The sequence below is a fragment of the Xenopus tropicalis genome, chromosome 5 (assembly GCF_000004195.4).
Source record: "Xenopus tropicalis strain Nigerian chromosome 5, UCB_Xtro_10.0, whole genome shotgun sequence".
Taxonomy (NCBI): Eukaryota; Metazoa; Chordata; class Amphibia; order Anura; family Pipidae; genus Xenopus; species Xenopus tropicalis.
Window position 1 is genome coordinate 99,192,415 of NC_030681.2, and position 25,133 is coordinate 99,217,547.

At 38.5% G+C, this 25,133-nt stretch overlaps 1 protein-coding gene across 3 annotated transcripts in view; it reads left to right on the forward strand.

Moving 5' to 3' along the window:
- Positions 1–1,998: 1,998 nt before the first annotated feature.
- tdrp (testis development related protein) overlaps positions 1,999–25,133 on the forward strand; it is a 66,261-nt gene continuing 43,126 nt past the window's right edge. For 2 of the 3 annotated variants that reach the window (XM_012962978.3, XM_031901700.1), the window contains exons 1-2: positions 1,999–2,325; positions 14,031–14,134. In XM_012962978.3, the coding sequence (XP_012818432.1) occupies positions 14,057–14,134 (78 nt within the window). In that variant the 5' untranslated portion in view covers positions 1,999–2,325; positions 14,031–14,056. Of the gene's footprint in view, positions 2,326–13,880; positions 14,135–25,133 lie in introns of those variants that run through there. The other variant, NM_001016270.2, reaches the window with a different exon arrangement.

Here is a 25,133-nt window from a genome sequence, read left to right on the forward strand (position 1 = left end):
CAATCATCGAGTAGGCTGAAAAAGAAAGATATGGAGGGCTCCAGTTTGGACCATGATAAATAAGCCACTTTACATCTAAAGCAGCTTTTGTTCAAATTTCAAGAATTGAAACTGTAATTCTGCATCCTGTTTACCATTTACATGCTCTGACCAGGAAACTGGACAATTGGTTTGCTTGTTTTGTTTTCTTTTACAGCAGCTGATTACAATCTTCTATGTGGCCTCTCTAATTTTACAAAACAAGCACCCCTCATACTAGATGGAACAAGTTTCATAAAAGGCTTAACGTACGCATACACATGAGCCCTCTTAATATCATCCGAACATCAGCTAGTAGGGAAATTCTTCAATGCAGCGTAGTACAGCATCCCAGTATCTGTCAAAGTTACGTTTAGTCAACTGACAAAACTAATACATAAAGAGTTCCTTTCCAGAAGTGTGCTACGAGAACTACAATAATCAAGAAAAGTATTACACACCAGCAAAATAGTGGACACCTTTAAACAATATTACACTAAACTGTATAACATGAACACCGTCAAAGTCACTATTTTTGCTTGTTCCCTTGTACTCATGTACTGCCCTACATTCTGGTAAAAGCCCTTTTTTGCTTTGCAACTAGAAATGTATTGCCCAATATCTGAAAGGACCATTTCAGCATGCATGAATGAAAAATAGTAAGGTATATGTAAGTATGACCTTTTTTACCACACTCAAATGTAAAATGAGTTGGGGAGCCACACGAGCATGAGAAATGTTCATGAGGGTGCCAAATAAAGGCTCTGATTGGCTATTTGGTAGCTCCTATGTGGACTGGCAGCCTAAATGAGGCTCAGTTTGGCAGTACAACTGTTTTTTATGCAACCAAAACTTGCCTCCAAGTCAGGAATTCAAAAATAAGCACCTTCTTTGAGGCCACTGGGAGCAACATCCAAGGGGTTGGGAAGCAACATGTTGCTCATGAATCACTAGTTGGGGATCACTGCTCTAGGGAGCCCTGTACTTGATGCCTGCCTGTGCCCTACACTTTGCACCAACCAGCCTGGGTTTAATGTTCACAACTAATAGTGCCCAATTCTGAGCTTTCAGAAGGAGCCAGCACTACGCAATAGAAATGCTTTCAGACTTACATCTTTACAATTGAGTGCTATTCTGATATCTACAACTAGTGGCATGGGAGTCTCTTTAGCAATACAGGTGTCGGGTAGCTGCTATCTTCCTACCTTGCTGATCAGCTGCTGGGGAGAAGGGAGGGAGTGATATCACTTCAACTTGCAGCGCAGCAATAAAGAGTGACTGAAGTTTATCAGAGCACATGGTTGTGGGCACCTGGGAAAGTAAGAATATGTTTATCCCCACCTCAAATTTCAAACATAAATCTGTTTTCTCTTTTGAAAAATGGATTTCAATGCAGGATTCTTTCGGAGGAGCTCTATTAAATGATGTGTTTTGAAGAAAAAAAAATATTTTCCCATGACAGAATCCCTTTAACCTTAATGATTCCTTTTGTCCAATTATTACAGAGAAAAAGCAAACCAACCACAAATAAAGAATTATATATTTAAATTTGACAAAATGGAAATTAGTTCATCTAAGAGCTTTCTGTATAAAAAATGTATAATGATTATAAACTGAAAATAATGTTATTATAGTCTTGGTTTCGGTTTGCACTTTTGAAACAATAATTTTTTTTTCCAAATGTTATTAAGTTATGACAAAATGACAGCTGGCATTGCATTCTCTCTCTAGAACAGCAATTTCAATTGCCTGGCCGAGGATTCTGGGAGTTGTATCTTGCAACTGAAAGGCCGCAGGCCATGCTTTCTATAGTGTAACAAAATCATTCAAACATCTGTGCAGCTTTTCAGGGCAGAGCAGACTACAGTTCAGTGTTCTGTTTGTCTTTGTACTTGGGCTGAGAGGAAGCGGTTATCAGATTGTATCTAACCTCCTTTCTAGGAGCTGCTCCGTGGAACAGGCCTCTGCAGATCCACACTTGCACAGACCTGTAAAGCATGATATTGCAGTCTGGACTGTAGCCGAAGGAGGAGCTGAGCTGATACAGCCACACAACCGATTGTCTCCATACATACAGTACAGTGCTTTTCATGGTATGAATTAATTATTATCACTACTGCGGTCTATCTCTGAAACATGCCTCCCTCCTGAATCTGGGGAAGGGGGAGGAATACTATGGGAATCAGCATGTATTTCCTTCCTTGTACTGTACATGCCTGAGACTGGAAGGGCTGCACCGCGGATTTCACATCCCAGGATAAAGGTGCAGCATTTGCTAAGAAGAAAAAAGGCTGCATCTGAATTAAAGTAAGTCCTTATTTCTCATTTTGCTACAACAAACACATTTCACAAGGTTTATGTTTCTACTATGAATGCTGAAAATCACTGCCATTTAACTTCAAAAGATAAATTCAAGACATCCCCTTCTTGTGTTATTATTTTAATATTCTTGAATGACCTTTTTAATGACTGAAATTCAACACAAGGGAAAAGTCACAACAGTCATAATGGTACTTATTTTATAGGCAAGAAATCAACTTCTTTATAGTTCTTAATGAAGTCCCATTATCTATAATGGTGAGTAGGTGAACATCAGTCTGTAGCAGACATGACCTCTCCAGGTCATTAAACAGGTTCCATCACACAAGGTACTGTTCCCCTTCTGACTGCTAGAGAAACTGCAGCACTGATGTACTGTGGAGATGAAGTGAGTGAAACTGCAACAAACAACTGTTTTCTACCAAGGTATTCGAAAATAGGGGCATATTTTTCAAAGTGTGATAAGGTTAGACTCTAAAAATGATGTTTTTGAGAATCTTGCAGAGAACCAGCTTTTCTGCCACTTGTTGATATTTTGCAAATTCCCTGTTGTAAATTTCTATCAGTCACCAGACAGACAACCTATCAGTCAACCAGACAGTATACACGTATAGCCCGTGGGCTGTTAAAACAATAAACCTGTGCACACCTGGAATTCAGACACTTCTTAAGGATATGGGCCTTGTGCAGGCAATGTTTATTTTTATAGAGACACTGAGTAAACAGCACTCCATGCAGTATTCTACATAAATGGTACAATAAAGTTGGTCATACACATAACAATTTTTCCTCTACTTAATGAACAATTTCAGACCAATTTGAAATAAAACAGTCAAATTATCATATGGTTAGTGAGCACCAAACGATCATACATCTAGCAGTCTTTTGTCTGACATTGGTCAGAAAATTGATTGGGCAGGTTTGAAAATTTTCGTCATTAACAATGAAACTCTGCAGGACCAAGCAGGTAGTTTTCCTTGATTTAACTAGACCATATCACTCAAAATAGTCACTTTCAGCAAATTCTACTTTCTAATGATCGTTTCAGGATAAGCTTGGTCCTACGATAAAAAAAAGATATTTTAAAAACGTGTATGGCCAGCTTAAGAGTTTCCCAGGTTTAGTTTCATAGGTACAGTATAGTACAGCAGCTCACAATACTGATCTACGTTATATAATATATGTTTGCACTGGTATCTTTCCTGAGGAGGGGATGAGAGTTTGTAAAGTTCAGAGACATATATACAGTTTATTGAGTTAGAGTCATTAGGTAATTAGGTTACATTCATACTTTATCGTGCTACATACTGGAATTTTTGCTTCAGCTAATCTAGAGCTATAGTCAATTAATGTGTCTGTAATGTTAAAAGAATGTCTGGTGCATCTTACTTGGGTGTAGATACCTTTTGTAATTGTTTTTTTGCATTGTATGACTAGTGGATAGAGCCAGCCTGAAGCCAATCAGAGCATAAAAGCATTCAAAATGTAAACTCAAAAATAACAGTGAGCATGATGGTTTGTTGTGTTATCCATGAGAGGAGCTAACTGATATTAAGGTAGTGATATTATAATATTTAAAATACCAATGTTAAACTTATGAACAAGGATTTTTTTTCTTCAAGTGTCTAAAAGTAATATTTGCTCGGCATAGCATAGACTTTTTCTAAATACAGGTATGGGATCCCTTATCCAGAAACCCATTATCGAGAAAGCTCCGAATTACGGAAAGCCCTTCTCCCATAGACTCCATTTTAATCAAATAATTCAGAATTTTAAAACTGATTTCCTTATTCTCTGTAATAATAAAACAGTACCTGTAAGTGATCCAAACTAAGATATAAATAATCCTGATTGGAGGCAAAACAATCCTATTGGGTTTAATTCATGTTTTATTGATTTTTTTAGTAGACTTAAGGTATGGAGAGGTACGGAAAGACCCCTTATCCAGAATACCCTTGGTCCCAAGCATTCTGGATAATGGGTCCTATACCTGTGATAGACAATGTATCTATTTGAAAAGCAAACTCAATACCTGCTTGGCAGCTCAGGAGTACATTGGGCCCCATCAGGCCTTGACTGATGATGTCATGAAGACTGCTTGATGTCAAATTTGAACTTAGTTGCTATCAGAATTGACACTTCCTTGGAAAGGTGGGTCTTAATATTGCGGTAATATTTATTCTTTAAAATAGCCACTCTGTGAGTGAGGCTAAAGCCGGCCCTACATGTACTAATAAAATCGTACAAAACCTACTTTTGTACGATTTTCAAACAGTGTGTGGACTTCGAATTATCATCCAAATAATTTTAGCCAGGTTGAAAAATTTTGGTCAGATAACGATAAAATCTGCGTATGTATTGGGTATTGTTCGATATCCTTGGGGGGCCTACAATGGAAGGCACTTTCGTATGACATTTCCTTCTGAATGTTAGTTCCAGATCGTTGCATTTAAACGTACGACCGATATTCAAATGTTTGGCAGAAGAAGACTAAAATGTGAACATGTATGGCCAGCTTAACAGTAGGAGGTTTTTGTGGTGATAGGCAAGTCAGGGGTTATGACCAAGCTCAACCCCTCCCACTGAACCCCGGTGTACATATATATACACCCACTGAGGGGCAGATTTACTAAGACTCTAACATTTCTCATTTTTTCAAATTTGAAAATTTGAATTAACTTGTTTCCATGAATGTTTTACATTTACTAAAAACTCTGAACTGAAAAGATCAGAGTGAGAAAACTCACACAAAAAACAGCATCAAAAGTCAGAAAGCTCTAAGGTTTCTAAGCAAAAGAAGGATCCTCCAGGGAAGGAACATCTGACATTAACTTCCACACAATCATCACAGGTTTTAGTTGGTGAATTGTCGGATCAAAAACTGGTCTCTGACTTCAGGCTGATTTATTTTGGGCTCATGCATGGATATTGATCAGAATGATAAGAGGTTACTCATGAACAAGTCAAAAAAACATTTTGTACTAACGAAATGCCATTTGAATTTTGCCAATGAATTTTGCAACCACAAAACTATTTCTCAGAAATTTATTTTTCTGTGCCAAAGTTAGTATTGTGTATTAAACAATTCTGAGTGATGCCTACATTCTAAAAGAAAATGGCTTAATGTAAATTACCTGCCAGTGCAGGACCATTTCAGTGTTCCTTCTGGACAACTTGCAGAGACACAAAAGTTCAAAGAAAAAACATCTCAACACAGACAGCCCTTGTTAAGACGCCTTTTCTTCAAATAAACACACTTTGTAAGTACACTGCTTTTGGTCTTAATGGTCCACTATTGTGCCAGCATGCTAACTATGAAATACATTTTTTGATGCTGTGCCTGTCAGTGAAGCCACACAAAGGAGCAAATGGGGGCGGATCCACTTTTCTCCACCTGTGTACAAAATCCAGCATCATCCACATTGTGTGCTCTTGGCCTTAGGATAAATTAAGCAGCACACTTTTCACAAATAAGAAACAGGGGCACAAGGTAATCTTCAAACTGGTCTGTGCTTTATTTACATTCAGTCAAACAGAAATAAATGTCCTTTTAAAGAAGCAAAGCAAATACAAGTCTGTACATTTAACCTTAAAGTAAACTTGCAATCTTCACAAACCAGGCACATTACCCCTGAGATGGCACCAACCAATGTTTTAGCAAACTAAGGTCAAACAGAAAATACAGTGCCATTTGCACTCACAATTCTGTGAGATTCCCCGGAAATCCAAATGGTGTATTCTACACTTTAAAAATAAATGTCTGGGTGCTGAAAGGGATTGTTCACCTTTAAATTAATTGTAAGTATGATGTAGAGAGTGCTATTCTGAGACAATTTGCAAGTGGCCTTCATTTATTATTATTTGTTTTTTTAATTATTTAGTTTTTTGTTCAGCAGCTCTCCAGATTGGAATTTAGACAGCTGTCTGGTTGCTAGGGTCCAATTTAACCTAGCAAACAAGCAGTGGTTTGAAAGAGAGAGAGACGGGGGAAGTGAATAGAAGAGGGTCTAAACAGAAATACAGACATTACACAGATTGTTACATTATATAAAAGACGTTATACAATGTAACAATACCAATAAAATTATAGCCTCACAGAGGAAGATTTTTTAGGGAGTCAAAAGAGGAAGGCAAATAATTCAAAAACTATAAAAAATGAAGACCAAGTTGTTAATAATAGGCCATTATATGATATACTAAAAGTTAACATGAAGGTGAACCGCCCCTTTAAATAATCAAAATATTCAAAAGTATAGCTAGCAACAAGGGCGTGGTAAAATATAAGCATCAATTTATGCAGTGGTAACCCAACATTTCAGTTACTAAATGAAACTTGGGTTACTGCTAAATTGCTCTTTATATTTGAGTATATGATATATTGAGAGCTATACATTTTTTAACTGTGTATATATATATATATATATATATATATATATATATTTATTTCCTTTAAAAGCATATATTTTCTTCTGACTCTTTAAGTGGGCTAGACTTCCCAGATATTACCAAAGTCTATGACCTGGGGGGTCTGCGTGCTTTCTCCAGGATTTGTCTAAATTCACACATTTTATGGAGACAACTGTTAGAAGTTGTACCTTTACACTAAAGAGCCAAGCAGCACAGGATATGGAAGAGACAGTACACAGCACATAGTTTTACTGGCCCACAAACATCCTCTGTCTTGGTTCTTTCCCTTATTTATATCTCAGTGTATACTTACACTTAAATTCCCTTATAGCTTACACAGGGTTATTGCAATGTCTCTGATCATTTATTCCAATTACATGAAATTAGAACCCAAAGTGTATCAGACGGAACAGGTTGGATGTGTGTATGTGTTTGATGGATCCAGAAACAGTTAAACTATCATCCCAGAGAAAACGGTTTATTGTGTTAACCCTACAAAACTGGTTAATATGAGACATAAGATATTAAAGAAATAAAATCATATATTCTCTAGCTTCTAACAGCTAAAATATCAATATGAGTGTGCTTACCGACCTCTTCCTTATCCACATCCTTTAAAACTGCCTATTTACAATAGTCAAACACTTTGTGACCACATTATTCTCTTTTAGTAGGAAGTGGAGGCAGACTGTGGATCAATTGAGTCTCAAGGCTTCCATTGTCCTGCAATCCTGTTCATGACAAGTTTTCTTAAGCAAATTGCCAATTGGTTATTTTAGGCTACAAGTTTTAAACACACACTGTTTCCTGAGAGCCATAGGCAATAAGCGTGAAGATTTATTCAGCTCACTGTGCCTCTCTCCTCCCATAGAAGGGAAGGGGTGTTATCCTGTGCTTTAGATAAAACAGATGAGGCTGGGAGATAAAAGCCAGGAAGGAAATTGGGAATTGATTCTTTTGTCTGATGGTACTGTATACTTTACGCATGAAAGGAGGTACAATTTCAACAAAGACAGCAGGGCAGACTTTTGGTTTCAGGCCACGATACATTTTTTTAACTGAATTTGTTTATTTGTGTATGTCTAGACCCCTAACTCACAGCTCGGGGCCTCATAATAATTCAAAGGTGCCGTATTTTACTCACAGAGTGGTACAATTATCTAGAGTGGTACAATTATTACATTACACATGGGGTTACTATAGCTACAAGACACAGAGCGTTATCAACATATGACAAATACTGTAATGTACATTTATAGATTGTATCTGGCTGACCAGCAATTGCCTAAAAAAATATTTAATGGCATGGGCAGTTCTATTTTGTTATCATTCAATTTGTGTGTGAAAAAAAACAAGCTATGAATGACTTTTGACCTCTGCTTCATCATCACCATTGTCATTCATTCATATAGTGCCAGCAAGTCACACCGCTCTTTACATTAATTTATAACAAACAGGGATCTTACACTAATTTAATTAAAAAATAGGTTAGAGAATAAAAATAAGGTCATAGGGCACTGTTTACTAGAGTTTAAAATCTAAAAATGTTAGGGGTTATCTTATCTTAGTTTAAGAATGAGAACCACTATAGTCTACATAAATGATCGCTTATCTGCTATGCAAAGCAGTGTGCCATACAATCCTGCATGGCAGTTTATTTTAAAAAAAGAATCAGCTGATATATACATGTATAAAACCTATTACAGCTTCTAAAGCAAAAGCAAAAAAGTTTTTAGAAGTGCAGAGCAGTGATGGGCAAAATGTTTCCCCAGGCATGGATTTGCGGTGAATTTCTGCGTTTCGCCATTGGCGGATTGTTTCACGAAACAGATGAAAAAATTTGCCGCATGTCCAAAAATTGTCGCAAGCGTCAAAAGAATAGCCGTGCGACGAAATAATAGCCGCGGGCAAAAAAAGAATAGCTGTGCAACAAAGTAATAGCCGCGGGCGACAAAATAATGGCCGCCTGACAAAATAATAGCCATGCAATAAAATAATAGCCACGGGCGACAAAAGAATAGTTGCGGGCGACAATGTTTTTTGCCGAACAACATTTTCGCCGTTTCGCAAATTTTTTACCGTTTCACGGATCTTTTAAAAGATTCGCAAATTTTTCAGCAAAGCGAAACGGAACAGATTCGCTCATCACTAGTGCAGAGTAAGAATGCCCTGTTTAAATACATTATTATAAATAATATTAAACATATTAGGCATAGTATTTTGCCTAATTCCATTTTTTAATATTTAATTGTGCAAGTGGAAGGTGTTCTACTTATTAGGCCAACCAACTGAATTTACTGAAATTCACTGAATTAATCATCCACCCAATGTTCAATTTACTGGGAACATGTACTGCAGGGGTCCCTAACCTTTTTAACCTGTGAGCTGCATTCAAATGTGAAAAGAGTTGGAGAGCAACTCAAAGATGCAAAAGGTTCCTGGGGGTACCAAATATGGGTTGTGTTTAGCTACTAGTAGCCTCTATGTGGATTGGCAGACAACAGGAGGCACTGTTTGGCAGTACACATGGTTTTTATGCAACTAAAGCTTGCCTTCACGCCAGAAATTCAAAAATAAGCACCTGCTTTGAGGCCACTGGGAGCAACATCCACTGGGTTGGTGAGCAACATGTTGCTCACAAGCCACTAGTTGGGGATCACTGATGTACTGGGAAGCATTTCCAGTATGTTGAAATATTCAGCCTAACAGCATAGTGTGTGAATAGGCCTGATGTACTTATATCACAGGTGTTCAACAAGATTGATTGTCAGGAAAGTTCATTCATTTATACCTCACCAAACCACATCTGTATGGACCTTGCTGGGTTGACGGTGGCATTACCATGCTTAAACAAAAAAGGCCCTCCCCCAACTGTTGCCACAAAGTATTCAAGGGCTCAATTCCAACCCATGAAATTGTGTTATAAGTCCACTACCTATCAATGTGGGAATGTTTTCTTTTTCCTCTCAAAATGTCTGGCACTGTTTAACTGTTTCCTTCAAATAGGCGCCATGCCTTTATATTGAACTGTTACTTCTATTATACTCTCTGTATAAACTGTTCTATTCTAGTCATAATGTATTTGTATGAACTGCTTTAGATTCCTGCTTCTAAATCAGCTACATGTATGATTTGTTTTGCACTGTTCCATTATTTATCTAAATGGACTGCATCACTCTATTTATAAACCAATTAGTTGTAGAAGCTGATTTACACTACTCCTCTGCCAGTTATTCGACTGAACAGTGTTACATTACTAATAAACTTGTACTTGTACTTGTAGGAATTGTGTTATGCTACCCCACCTTTATTGAAAAAAGCAGCTATAAACCAATTATTGGTAGGAAATGTTTTAATCCTTCACACATATAAGTGAAGTTAGTTTGCAGAAATGTTTCTAAATTAGTTAAATGTACTGTATATGAAAACTTATGTTATGTTTTGTCTGAAAGCTTAAACATCATAAATCTTTGGTATTTGCAGAATATTCAGTTGCACTACACTGGTTGGGTATCATCTGGAGGCCCCAAGGCGTCATTACCAATACCAGTGTTACAGCTAAGTAATGCATAAATAAATAACTTGCAGGAAACTTGATTTTAGTAGTAACTTCCATATGAGAAATATACATTCTTTGTGACCCTTGCCTGCACCCAAATTTGAATACAATAAGTTGTATCCCCAGCTGAATCATGCTACCTTTGCTGCACAGATGCAGGATTAGTTACGGTAATAATCATTACATATTTATTCACCTTAGGGATTGATTTTATTTTAAAGGAGAATCCAGTGTCCATTAGAAAGACAGACATTCTCTGATCTTAGTAAAAAATAGGAATAAGGCTCATGGCAGATGAGATGTAGGGTGGATATTTTCGGCAAGCGGAAAAGCGCTTTTTCAGCAAGCGCTTTTCCGCTTGTCGAAAATTTCTGCCCTACGCCTTGTCTGCCATCAGCCTAAATGGATGATAATCTAACAACAGAGTGGATATTTTGGGGTATATTCACCAAAGGGGGATAAAGTTTGAGACAAATGAATAAATGTGCTGCAGCTGTTTTTTTTCTTTACATATTGCATTATTCATTATGCTCTTGCGGTTCACTGGTGGAAGGCATTTCGGAGAGATAAGTCGCCTGCGGTAGCAAAAATCTATCACAGGTGACTAATCTCTCCGTGGTCATTACCCTTAGACACTTGTGTGAAGTGTTATAGCAGACAGTTATATATTGTATCAGGTGTAGTTTATACTTCTATGTTCGAAAGCTTTTAAATTGAGAAATTCACCAAGATATTAACATTCACAGTCTTGTACACAAGGGGGCAGATTTATTATGCTGTTAAAAATGGCAACAAAATTTGCCACACATCACCAGGTTTCGCTGTGTAAAAAATGGCATAAAATCCACATCATTTTTTTAAGGGATTTTTTTTTTGCTGGAACTTTTGTAAAATAACAATCAGAGTAAAATCTGGTGTTTGGAAGGCAAACTTCTCCATTTATTTTATACATCTTATTATACAATTTTTTCAGCAAATTTTATTTTACACAGCATAATAAATAGGCCCCTAAGCAATCTAAGCTTTTATTTAGACAGTTTTTAAGGTGAGTAACCCAAGGAACCATAAAGCAGATTCAAATTGAGATGTTTTACTTTTCATCCTGTCGTCCATCATTCAAGCAACTGCCTGTTTGCAAGGTTCAGTAACCCTAGCTCCCTGATAGGTCACCTGCCCAAAATGTTAAATAATTAAAAAAAGAAAACAGTTAATAAATTAGTATCAAGTGCCCAACTGACATCTGAACAACTGCCATCCAGTTAATCAGGGACAAAACTGCTGTCTACAGCACACTAACCAGGGAATGCAATGTACACAAAAAAGTTGCAAACTTATAAAAAAAAGTAATTCTTCATTAGATTATTTCATTGCACAATTTTTTTAGGACCTGCTTGCTGGTGGCACATACACTGCGCTGGAACAAACTAAAGAAACTAGCAATCTTCTTTCTGCTGACAGATGAGGCACTACAGGTTCTTAGAACTTGAACTAAATACGTTCAAAGGAAAATTCCTTGGACAAAGGAATAATTGTTCGAAATGTGCATATTTTTCCTGTTAAAGGGGCAGTTTACCTTAAAATTAACTTTTAGTTTGCAATTTTAGATATTGTCAAGGATTTTTGGTCAGTGACCCACATCATCCAGGCTGAATTTTGAGTTGAAAAATGGGAAGAGGCAGAAGAGGAAGGCAAATAATAAAAAAACTTTAATACAAAATACAAAAATAACACCATTTAAAAGGCAGCCTTAAGGTGAACTACCCCCTTTAATGATTTTTAATAGATTTCCCCATAAAAGCTCATTTGACGAAGAATGTCTCCTTTAACCCTTTTATCTTTGTAGTAAACAGAATTTATTGCTCAGAAGCCAAATTATTATGACTGCTACATTTCAAAGGAACTCTGCAGAGGTGATGATCTTTTCCAAACAAGAGGGTTAATTTATGAACATAAGATTGTAAATTGCACAAGGGCTATTGCCAAAAGCAACCAATCAGATTTTTTCTTTCATTTATTTAATTTGTAATAGACAGTAATTGATATTAGCAACAGCACACATGCAATTTGTGTAAATTAGCTTGATGTGTTCCGGGGTTCATTGTTATAAAACTGTGGTGGTTCTAAAAGGGTTTTGACTAGGGATACACCAAATCCAGAATTCAGTTTGGAATTCAGACAAGATTCAGATCAGAATCCTTAAAAGAACAGTAACACAAAATTATTTCAATACCTTATTTACCCCAAAACATCTCTAATAGGCCTAGCTTTTTTCCCCTTGTATTTTTTGAATGCTTCAAGTAGAATTTTAGTTACAAACTGCTCCATAGCAGTAGGGCAAAAAGGCGAGGGGTGCTTGAATTTCTGTGTGCCATAAACCAGAGGTTGGCTTTGCATCAAAGGACCTTCGGCACTTGAGCATTTTATCTGCGCCTGCAATTTAAATGTATGATTGCAGCATTACCCCCAAAACTGTCCACAGAAAAATACATTTAAACTGCAGGCACTGATATACTGTATATGCTATAGAGGGTAGTTGACAATAGATTTAATACCCTCCCATATAGATTGTAAGCTCTACGGGGCAGGGACCTCCATCCTCCTTGTGTCTTTGACTCTTAACTTATTGCAACTGTATTTATCTTGTATTTATTGTAATACTTTGTATTTATCTATTATTATCTTATTAACCCCGTTTGTATTAATGTATTCTACTGTACAGCACTGCGTACATAAGTAGCGCTTTATAAATAAAGATATACATACATACATGGAAATACATTGGCACCTTAAGCTTGTCCTAAAGCCAATTAAGCGGTATTCCCTGTGAAATTAGTTTGGATACACAGGAAAGTCCCACATCAGTCCCAACTAATCACTCTCTCAGCTGTTATTCCATATCCCGACACTGTCAGAAAGCTGTTGCCTTGACTGCAGAACAGGGTGCTCTCCGCCAGTCTACTCTATGTACAGTATAGCTACTTTTGTTCACATAACACCCATATTGTCACGATCTATCTTGTGCCATTCTGCTGCTTCCTGCAGTCGCCATTATCCCAGAACATTTGCAATGAACAGCTCTAGCAACTCCCAAACTTTTCTCTCTCTCTCTTTCTCTCATTCATCTTCAGCCCCGCCCCCTGCCCTTTTCCGCGCCTCTTTCCCAATTGATGCACGCGTGACGTCATTCTGTAAATAGCCAATCGCTGCTGTCCGCTTGCACGCTCAATGTATCGCTTATATTCTGTACCCTGTGTTAGTGTTCACCGTGCTGCCCACCGAATCTTTCCCCGCAGGGATGATGGGAGTTGTAGTCCAGGACAGACTGAGAACCTTAGGCTAAAGATCACGGGCTAGGGACTCCGTTTTCAATCTACACCTATTACAGACTTCTCTATCACTTCCATCACTTTTTGACATTCTATTACCTGGTTCTCCTCTTTTTTAAATAACTACGTCCCTCCCCTGTATGTTCACCTCCCCTCAGATTGCCCCCATCTCCCTCCTCTGCCTGGAGCTTCCCCTCCTCCTCCTCTCCTTGCTCCCTCCCCTCCTCCCCACAATGATTAGTTGTAGCAGGAGTGGAGTAGGAGCTGGGAGATCTGTTTCCAGGATGGAGTCATTGAGCAGCCTGTTGTGCCTGTGTGATAAACTTTAACTCTAAGCAGCAAACAGTCAATCGTGTCCCTGCACCTCCACATCCATTAATTACCCTCTCATCTGCACACAGACAGTGGGAACTGTGCCTCTGCTGCAATGTGGAAACTCAACAAGAGCAAAGTTCTTATAGAGGATTCACCTGATGAAGAAATGCAGGCTCAGCCAGATCCCCAGGTAAGTCAGCTCTCTATATACTGCACTATTTACTGTACACCTTGCCATGGTCAGGTAGCAACAGGGTTCATGGTGCAACTAGTCTTAATAAGTATAACAGGGTAAAGTATGTGCTGTTGTTATTTTCTACTTTATTATGTTAAATATGTTTGAATTTAGTTTATATTATAGAAGGAATGACAAAATAAGGCATAACCGAAAAGGTTTATTGAAATGGGATTTTAACATTTTTGTAAAGGCTTGAGTTAGTGTCCTTAGCAACCATATAATAACATTAGTGACAGGTTGCAGGGGCAGCATAAAGAGATAAATACAAAAAAAAAAAAATTAGCAACTATATAAGCCTGCAGCCTTCTACTGAGTGCTGAACTGCAACTCGCTATTGAAGTTGTTAATGCAGTGCCTATTGAAGGTCACTAGTTGATTAGATTTATATGGCAGGTAAAGAGTTTGCAAATAAGCCCTCTTTTTATTTTATTAAATGTTATGTCACTGTGTATTATGTAAATATTTCACGTAGTGTGAGCGCTATAACCACCACATGTATGTAACTTTGATGCCTGGGGTGCAGCGATAAGATTTCTGGTTTTCATGTGTCACTTATCTGTTTCTGGAAGCTAAAGTGTTATCTTTTATGTAGTCTCAACGCACACATGGGAACTATTCCACTTGGCTCCGTTGTTTTGCTACAGTTTACTTTGCAGAGTAAATAAACCTTCTTTTTCTTTTCTTTGTTTTGTTTTTCTCTCCTTTAATTCCTGTTGTAAAATCCCTTTAAATCCTGATAAAAGGCACTTTGTGTGTAATAAGATCACAAGCTTCATCCTTAGGATTATCCTGTCTGGATGTTAAAAAAACTAGGTGACAGGTTAGAAATCTAGTGATCTCCCCCACTCTGCAATGCTGCAGACTATTATCATAGGCAAGTTCTATTATTAATGGATCCGACATTGTACACTAGATCCTGTCCTCTGTTCCTAAACTGTCTGTTCTGAGACCAGTGTTTGGGAACAGTGACACTTTGTGTTTCCAAGAATGACGGGTACTGCAATAAATTTAGCAAAGGACAACTGAGCAAGTACACATAATTAATAGCTGTTAAATGTATCATACTGAAAAGTTTTAGACTTCTGCGCATATTGCAGGAACAGCATAAAATACTATGTGGCCAGTGGTGTCTGAATGCCTGCCTGTCTAATCTTATCCTGAATCCATGGGTACAGATATAAAGTGCTGCTCCTCTTCTGGAAAGTCTTTCCCCCTAATGAATTGTTGGGGTGATTTGCTTCCATTGAGCCACAAAAGCAATTGTGAAGTTGGCGAGGCAACTTCGGCGATTTGCCGAAATCGCCTGTGCAGCGTGTGCCATCCCACAGGCGACTTACATTTTCGCCAGTGGGATGGTAGTTCGGGGAGATTAGTCGCCTGTGACAAGGGAGATTTGTCGCGGGCGACTAATCTCCCTGTGTGCCAGAGCCCTTACAGTTGGTGTTCCAGTTCATTTGGGATGGTCAGGGCTCTCATGTAGGTCAATCAACATCTTCCGCTCCAGTCCAACCTAATCTGTATGACTATTACTTTTTGCTTTGTGATAGTTTAAAGTAGGTAGCACAGAACTGTCAGTGATGTTTGACTGTGTTCCATTAAGGTATCTACATAGATATAGCCATTAAAGGACATGGAAAGGCAAAGTCACTTGGGGGTGCCAAAATGTTAGGCACCCCCAAGTGACTTAAATCGCCTACCTGGTGCCCCGGTTCAGAGAGAACAGCACCAGCCCGGAGTAGCTGCAGCGATTCCTGCCTCCGTGCACGCGCATGCGCAGTAGAGTGAAAAGCCGAACTTTAACAGAGAAGTCGGCTTTTCACTCTACTGCGCATGCACCTATCGTATAGTCGCAGCTAAACGAAGCAGGAAGGAGGAAGCGCATCGCTACAGGTACCCCGGGCTGGTGCTGTTTTCTCCTAACAGGGGCACCAGCCCGGGGTACAAGGTAAGCGATTAAAGTCACTTGGGGGTGCCTAAAATTTTGGCACCCCCAAGTGGCTTTCCTTGTCTTTTAAAAGCCTCCATTGTCCATTATTCCTCCCCAGCTTAACACAACCATTGATATTATGTATTCAGGCAGGTCATTTGCCCCTGACACCTACAAAACACACTGGCCAAACAACCAGATGGTAAAGCAGGATTTATTAATTCAGAGAAATGTTCCCACTTGTCCGCACTCCAGTGATGGTATCTTTTACACCACTTGGCATGGCACATGATGAAGTAGAGCTTGCATGTAGCTGCTTGTCCATGTATAAGCCCCATGTTGTTAGTTTTTTTTGGTGATGCTGTTTCCAAATATAGCTGGAACACTTACTGAAAAGATCCAGGCTAAGGGCATGCAATTTTGCTGGACTAGCCCCCATATGTAATATCATGCATTAAGTTTGCCCAGGAGTAGTAACCCATAGCAACCAATAAAATGTTTTCTTTTAAACAAATGACCACTCAATTCTACCTGCTGATTGGTTGCTATGGGTTATTGCACTTGGGCAAACTTAGTGTCTTTTATTACATAAGCCTTTTATATGCCTCGGCAATGAGTGGTCCCTTTCTGTAAGTTTGTGTGTTGTCAACTAGTTCACAACTAAGCTATTCCACTTTACAGTCACTTCACTCAGTTGACTGGAGTCATAGTTAAAGATATAAAAGATAGTGCTAAAAATTTATTTTCTGACATGTTGTTGTTGTTGTAGTGAAAAATTCAGCCCCCTCCCCCACAACCTGCCTTTAGGGGCAGTTGGTCAGCTTGAACCCCCTTGACCTGTGTGTCACTACAGTATACCCTCTTCTTTAATATGAGTTAAAAGAATAAAACTTGTTCTGACATACTTTTTGTGTATTGTACAATAATGAAAAAGTCTATGGTCTTTGTTGTGAGCTAAACATGGCAAGCATTGGGGAATAAAGATACTCCATGTTTGTGCCTCCTTGCGAGGCAGATACATTGTTTACTGGTGTATACACCCCCCTCCCTTTACCCTTTGTTGAAACTGTTCTGTTAGCAGAAGTCCATTGTGCAAGGGATTATCTGTGCACTGATAATGTAATTGTCTACCTTGCAAGGACCAAACATGAAGTAGATTTGACACAAAAAGTATATTCGACATAAGCCCTATTCATTGAACTCATGTCCAACAAGGTGTTATAATGCTAACTGCTAGCCATGTTGCATAAAAAACTAAAACAAAAATAAATATGATTATAAAATAAACAGTACAGCATTAAAACACTGGTGAATTCAAAGATTCCTGTCATACTTCTAATGTATTAAAATAATATTATTCATGAATAAATCTAGGGATAAATAGATACCTTGTTGTTCTGTGACCTATATAAAGCACATGATATTTAACTTTGTGCTTTTATGTAAGAGTGCTTATTATGCCATATTAAAACATCATTTGTCATAATTAATATAATATTATTAATGCATGCTAAGATCAGTTTGATATAGTTCTTACATTTTCCCTACCTAAGGATGAAGGTGATCTCTGAAAGCAAACGCAGGTTACCAGCTGGTATCGGCTTTCCTGGTTACAACAGCTGTTGCATCCCGGCCTGCTTTCTTTTCAAAAGGCTTTTAGTTTAATGAAATATATAATCTGCACCCTTGGCTTCATTATGACATTTTTGGCACTCAAATGAAAAAAAGGTTATTGTTTTTAGTTCAGTGTATAACACTTGTAACTTACGTGTTCTCTAAATTTATACACCATAGGTAAATAGCATGGAAATTAAAGTGCCATTATATTGACACTCAGTAAGGGAAATGTATTGATTATATATACGCACACACATTATGGCCAGGCTGTTTATGCTGTAATGATCATTGCTATTTGTTTATTAATTTTCTAAATTCATGTTTTCAGTTTATTTTAAATCTATCTGAGAAATGAAGTGTAATTAAGTACCCTTTAGGCTAAAGCCTACCATAGTAATCTGTATGCCCCCAATCACAGTACAGAAAGTTAATATATAGCTACACCGCTAAAGATGCTAATAAATATTATGCCTTCAAGGTTAAATTCCAATGTCCAACTTCTTTATTCAGATGACCAAAAACAATGCCTTTAGGAGTCTCCTAACAAGATTTGTAATTTCTGCGAGTCGAAGCCCGCACATGGACAGAACTATCAATGAACTAGCTGCGTTGATTGTGCTGCTTTTCAGTGTCCTCTAGAACATGAACAAGGACATTTTTCTGTAATTTGGATCACCATACCTTCATTCTACTAAAAGAAACTTTTAAACATTAAATAAACCCAAAAGGGTTGTTTTGCCACCAATATAGATTCATGCAGCTTAGTTGGGATCAAGTGCAAGGTACTGTTTTATTATTACAGAGAAAAAGGAAATTACAAAATATTTTTGAACTATTTGCTTAAAATGTAATCTATGGGAGATGGCACTCCTGTAATTCAGAGGTTTGTGAATATCTGGTTTCTCTATAAGGGATCCTGTACCTGTATTTTTAATGAACAAAGGGGGCCTGAATAAATACTGGACCTCAAAAAAATTTTCTGTTGTAGTTTGGAGGTTTTTCAGAAATATCCTACTTTTTAAAGAAGAAGGAAAGTTAAAACCATTGGGGGTGCCTAATGTACCACAGGCTGGTGCTCCTGTTAGCACAAATCACTGGGGGGTGCCAAGTGTGTCTGACATTCCCCAGTGATTTGACCTTTCCTTTTAAAGGGCAGTGTGATCTGTTAGTATTGTGTATGTCCTGGCGCTTTATTAGCATATTCCCATATTGGCTGGCAATATGGCTAATACTTTTAAACTGAGCAAAATTGTAAAGAAAATCTTCATATGGCATATGGTCTGCATGTTAAAGATTACCACAGTTTAGGCAAGCATAAAGCTTATCTTTTCATGTACAAATGCAAATAGTATCTAAGAATAGATTGCTATTAAGTTCTGCTGTTTTGCTGTCTAGGAGAAAATTGGTATTATAACCGGATAAAATAAACCTCTACAGGATGTCCCTAGGAGTTGGCAAAGCACACACATTTTGTATTAAAATAAGGATCTGCTACTTTTTATTATGTTTCCTTACTGGTATCCTATTAATTGGTGGCTTTTCTGACAGTGAAGCAATAAAGCAGCACCCAGTTATATATTAATGCCAGCATGCAGGGAGGGAATGTTCTATGTGTCCACCGTAAGGTATGCCGGCATACTTTACAAACAGTTTATAAATATGAACAAAAAATAGCATATGGGAAATATACACAGCAGCACTTAATTTACATACAATTTTTTGATGCAAACGTGACAGTAGCCTGGTTTTTGTGCAGTCTTTAGAGTAGACTTATTAACATCCTACCTATGTTGGCAAAGTCTGTGTTGGTTCCCTGTTGGTGTCAAGCCAGAACATTTTTCTTTTATTGGTAAAGATAAATGTATGTAAAAGCCTTAACATTAAGAAATATAGTACCTCTCCTACATACAGGAATGCTCTGAAATCTGTCACAGAAGCAGCTACACAATACCACATTTATTACACTGCTGTTAGCAGTGTGAAAAAAAGTACCCCATGCAAAAGGAGCACCTATCTGGTGTCTATATTCTAGACCAGAGATCCCCAACCAGTGGCTCATGAGCAACCTACAGAAAACCCACACAAGCACAGGAAAAACATACAAACTCCTTGCACATAGTGAGTTTGACATACAACAACCATTACATAGATTGTAAGCTCTTTTGGGCAGGGCCCTCTTCACCTCGTGTATCGGTTATTGATTGCTTTATATGTTACTCTGTATGTCCAATGTATGAAACCCACTTATTGTACAGCGCTGCGGAATATGTTGGCGCTTTATAAATAAATGTTAATAAATGTTAATAAAAGATGTGCTGAAGAGATGGGTTGTCCCAGGCCTTGACCGGCAAGGTGGATGATATTGTATTACAATGATGGGAATAGGAGCCATCAAAGTGAGGACTCATTAGTGAGCCAATGCAGTCCCAGATGGGACAAGAAAATTAAACCTGCCAATTTTAGGCCAGATATCGGTCTGGTAGGACCCCATACATGGGCAGTTAAGCTGCCAAATTTGTCTGATTTAATCGAATAATGAGTTGATCCGGTCACCTGAGGGGCGCACATGTATGTACAGTATGTATGAATGTATGTATGTATAATTTTATTTATAAAGTGCCACAAGGGTACGCAGCGCTGTACAACCTTACAAAATACAAAATTACACACAGGGAGGACAAGTTTTATAATAAATAAATACAATAAATATATATAAATGCACAGGGAATAAGTTCCACGTGGTATGAGACACAGTAGGAAGGAGGTCCCTGCCCCGTAGAGCTTACAATCTAAGTGGTTGGGTAACATACAGACAAAAATTGGAAGGTAAGAATGCGCCAGGTATGGGCATTTGCCCTTAAGTGCAGGACTAGGCAAAATAATGTTTTAGTGCTCCAGAAGGTAACAGCTGAGCTTTTTATTAAAAAAGGAGGGATTCAGGGATAGAGTTCCAGAGGTAAGGAGCAGCAAGATAGAAAGGTTTAAGACGAGAGAGCATGTGTTAAGATGTGTTGACCATATCTTTTTAGATAGTGTTATGGTCTGTAAAATCAGAGTGAGAGTGTCACACGACACAAGGCAGTATCAGTTTTTCTGTATCTAAAAGGTTAAGGGCTCTGGCACACGGGGAGATTAGTCGCCTGTGACAAAACTCCCTGTTCACGGGCGACTAATCTCCCCGAGTTGCCTTCCCCTGCCATCCCACTGGCGAAAATGTAAGTCGCCGGTGGGATGGCACACGCGGCGGCGCAATCAGGCGCATATCGCCGAAGTTGCCTCGCGAGGCTTTTTCGGCGATTTGCGTGAAATCGTGCCGCCGCGTGTGCCATCCCACCGGCGACTTACATTTTCGCCGGTGGGATGGCAGGGGAAGGCAACTCGGGGAGATTAGTCGCCCGCGAACAGGGAGTTTTGCCGCGGGCGACTAATCTCCCCATGTGCCAGAGCCCTAATATGCCAAAAAGACAAAACCAGGGACAGACCTACCATTTTGGAAGTCAGTGGAGTTACACAGGGGTGTAACCGAAGCCACCTGTCTTGTTTCTTTAATTTTCAACTAAAGTGATGATAACCTATCTTCAGTGCCCTTGTTGGGACGTGATGACAGAACAAGTTGTGTCGCTGTCACTGTTCTGCATACCTGTTAACATGAGGACTCTTTTCAAGCTGACAACAGAGCTTTGATCTATACATATCTTCCTTGGGTCATTGTTAAACAGGAAGTCTTTTGCTGATAAGTGATAATAAAGGTCCTATATTGATAGTTCAGTATCCCTCAAAACATGTTCAATTAATAGCAATGTAGTGTTTGCAAAGTAGAAAAAAAAATAGTTTATGCAAACTAAGGGGGAGATTCACTAAGACCCGAACTCTCCGAGTGTATACTCGCCGTTTTTTTCACGCTCGCGCAACTTTTTCGTGTGCCCGCGCGAAAAATTCGGAAAGGCTATGCCGCTGTTTCCAATGGTCAGTACAAAATTTTGTGACTTTCGGATCGCCAATACGATATTATCGTGAGAAACAACAGGGTTCACCATAAATTATTTTCCAAAATGTGTCTAGTGCAGGGGAATGCATACGTATCAGATTGTTATATGTTCCGTCTATTCATATCAGTTTACAGATCTCAAGGGCACTCGGAGCTATTTATTTTAAAGAAGCAATTGCTGTTATCTTTTCTGTAGTGCTAACATGACCTGCATCTATCTGCCAACTAGTGTGTCAGTCTGTACTCTAGTGTTGAGTTGTAAATGCAGTCCTCCTCTGATATCAGGGGGTCAAAGCATCTTTGAATATTTTTTTAAAACGATTGAACAAAATTTGAATAGCATGGTGCTGTCAGGAGAACAGCTGCAAGCAAAGTAGTATTGTTCTTATCTGGTTGCTAGGATCTATTGTACCCTAGAAACCATACAGTGGTTTGGATGGCTTGAAGATTAATAGGAAAGAGCCTGGACAGAAAGATAATTTATAAATAGTAACAGTACCAATAAAATTGTAGTCTCACAGAGCAAATAATGTTTATTATTAATGTTTATTTATTATTTCATATTTGTATATAGTGTGCAATGAATTTAATTTCAATTTTCTAGTGCCACTTAAAAATTAATTTGGATCAATCTTGTTCTAGGCTGCTGCTTATTTTTGTTATTCCACCAGCACCCACATAATCTGCTCTCCTTTGTAAATTAACAAACCCCTATTAATATAGGTCATTAATATAGGTCATATAGGTCTACATGTTTCTGCATAGGAAATCTTATCTAAATATTTTTATATATTTTTAGTTGGAACTGCCATACATGTTGTTTCAAGAATTCTATTTAAAATCAAATCCACTAAGATCCAAGGTCCAGGGAAACCATGCCATCCAATAGTCAATTTATCATGAAAATGGTAGAATGCTTGCTTGGATTTATTGAGCAGTTTATTGAGCAACTCTCAAAGGAGGCATCTTTTAACATGAAAATTCATATACTTGTTGCTTTGTAAACCTGCCATGTATAAGACAGCAAGTCCTCTAATAAGGATGATGCAGATGATAAGCAGGATAATATAGGAATAAGTCGGATTATCACAGCTATTATAAAATGGCAAATCTGCCTGCTTGCGTTGTTGTCTTATTCTGAGACGAGGCTACACAGTAGGACACGAGACGTAGCTACTGCTTATCTCTGCTTGCATTTTCTCCACTGGTGGAGAGAAGCTGATGCAGTATTCTCCACTCCGCCGTGTCTCTGCACTCATAGCTCCCAACTGTCCCGATTTTCGCGGGACAGTCCCTCTTTTGACGGCTCAACCCTCGCAGTCCTGGATTCTTACTGAAAAGTCCCTTTTTTCCCTTTGATCTCCTGCACTGAATGCTAAAAAAAAGAGACAAATTTAAATATCTTTTTGCAGAGAGCCCAGAAAGTTAATAAGCCCCCCCTGCACTGAGATACAATTGTAACTAATAAGCTAAACAGGTCTCTTGGGGGAACTGAGACTTGCAGCTTAAAGGGCAATTTCAGCTTTTTTAACAAAACTGTAACAACACATAAAACAGGACCCCAAACCCCCAGAAATGTGTTCAAACTTTAAATAACCTGACAAATTTAGGCAAATGGATGGAAGTGGTATTTAGGGGGTGTGGTTGCAAAAAAAATGGGCGTGGTCCAAAAATTTTGGTGCATCCCTTTTTGTCCCTCTTTCCATTTTCAAGATGTTGGGAGGTATGCTGCACTGATAAGAACAGTTGGCCTGAGCACAGGCACAAAACTGCATATCTGCTTGCCGATATCTACTCAATGGGGGGAATTCACAAAAGTGATGATATTGAGAAAAAATAAAAGTGGAGATAGATTCGTCGGATTTTCCACCTAATTCACAAACCTCTATCTCCACTTTTGTGAATTTGTCTTTTAAACAGACAGTTTTCAGATTTTGTCATTTTCCTGACATTTTTTTTATGAATTTGCCTTTAGCTCTTAGTAAATCTGTCGGTGCCATCAAACCCAGTCCCACATCTACATGAGCCTTGGGGTAAGGATTTTACCAGCAGGGTTTTGCATTTCATATGCCATTTGTCATTTCACTTTGGGGACATTTCCTGAGGGGTAATTTTGCCCAGGGAAACTATACATCATTTTTTTCAGGACAAGCTGGGCTTTCTAATGTTTTCTATATTTCTGTGTAATTCCACTTCTGTAACAAGATTTAAGGGTCTAAATACCTTATTCTCTAGCCCCTACTCATTACTGGTTAGCAGCAATCCGACCCACACACCAACATGCCCGGTGAATAGAGGTCCAACAGGACTAGGGCCCCCTGGGTTTTTATCCAGTGCCCTGTTGGGCCAGTCCAACCCTGTACACCAATATCCCAGTTTGGGTGCCAGTGTGTATGTGCTGTTTGCTGATCCCCAAGATGGCTGCTGGGAACAGGTGGGGGCGAATGCTGTCATGCAGCTCTGTAGTTCTAGAAATGCTATGGGGGCACAGATAAGTTGGGGCAAATGTCAGTGAAGTAATTAAAGAGGGAGCACTGCTGCTAAAACTAAAAATTTGCCTGGGAGACTTTACTTTTCCTTTTAATTAAAATGTTTACAATATATTCACACAAAATGTTATTATTGCCTCATTGATTAAGCTAAAACTAGCATAACAATGCAAATGTGAGGTGAAAACTTTTTATATATAAATTTTTTTAATCAGTGTTTTACTTGTTTATAAAATGGTAATGAGGCTTTTTGCACCTATTGTTCTAGGGTTAGACAGAAACTTGTCCCTTAACAATAGGCTGCTAATCCCCATTAATATATTAATGATCCCCTAATGGGGCCCCTACCTTAGTGTAAAGTGGAGACTGGGTGAAACAAAAACAAAAAAAACAGCAGAGCTTAGAATTGGTCTGACAGATTTACACTGAGCTCTACTCCATTTTGAAAATGTCGGGAAAAAATGACGTTAAAACGTCGTATAAATGTCGTTTAAACACCAAATTCACAAAAGTGTCTGTAAACGGTCTTTCTTTCACCAAAAACAGAAAAGTGGCGGTTTCTGTTTGTGAATCTGGAGAAAGTGTTTTCCACCACTTTTACTCCAAAAAAGGGCTATCTCCACTTTTGTGAATTCCCCCCAGTGTGTCTGCGCACAGACCAGTGCTGTACTTGACAGTGCAGAGACATGACGGAGTAAAGGGGAGTGCATCAGCTTCTCTCTGCCTGCAGAAAATACGCAGGATTTGGGTCTTGTGTGGGTCATAAAGTAGATGAGACTTCAGGCTGGGTTGGCTGTGGTTTGGGTATTGGTGGATTAGAGTCGTATTTGGATGGAATAATGTGTGACCTGCTTATCGCTAATGGTCGCAACATCCTATTGGCTTCCCGTTGGGAGGTATGGGAAACCTGCTGTCTCTGCGTAGTGGTCA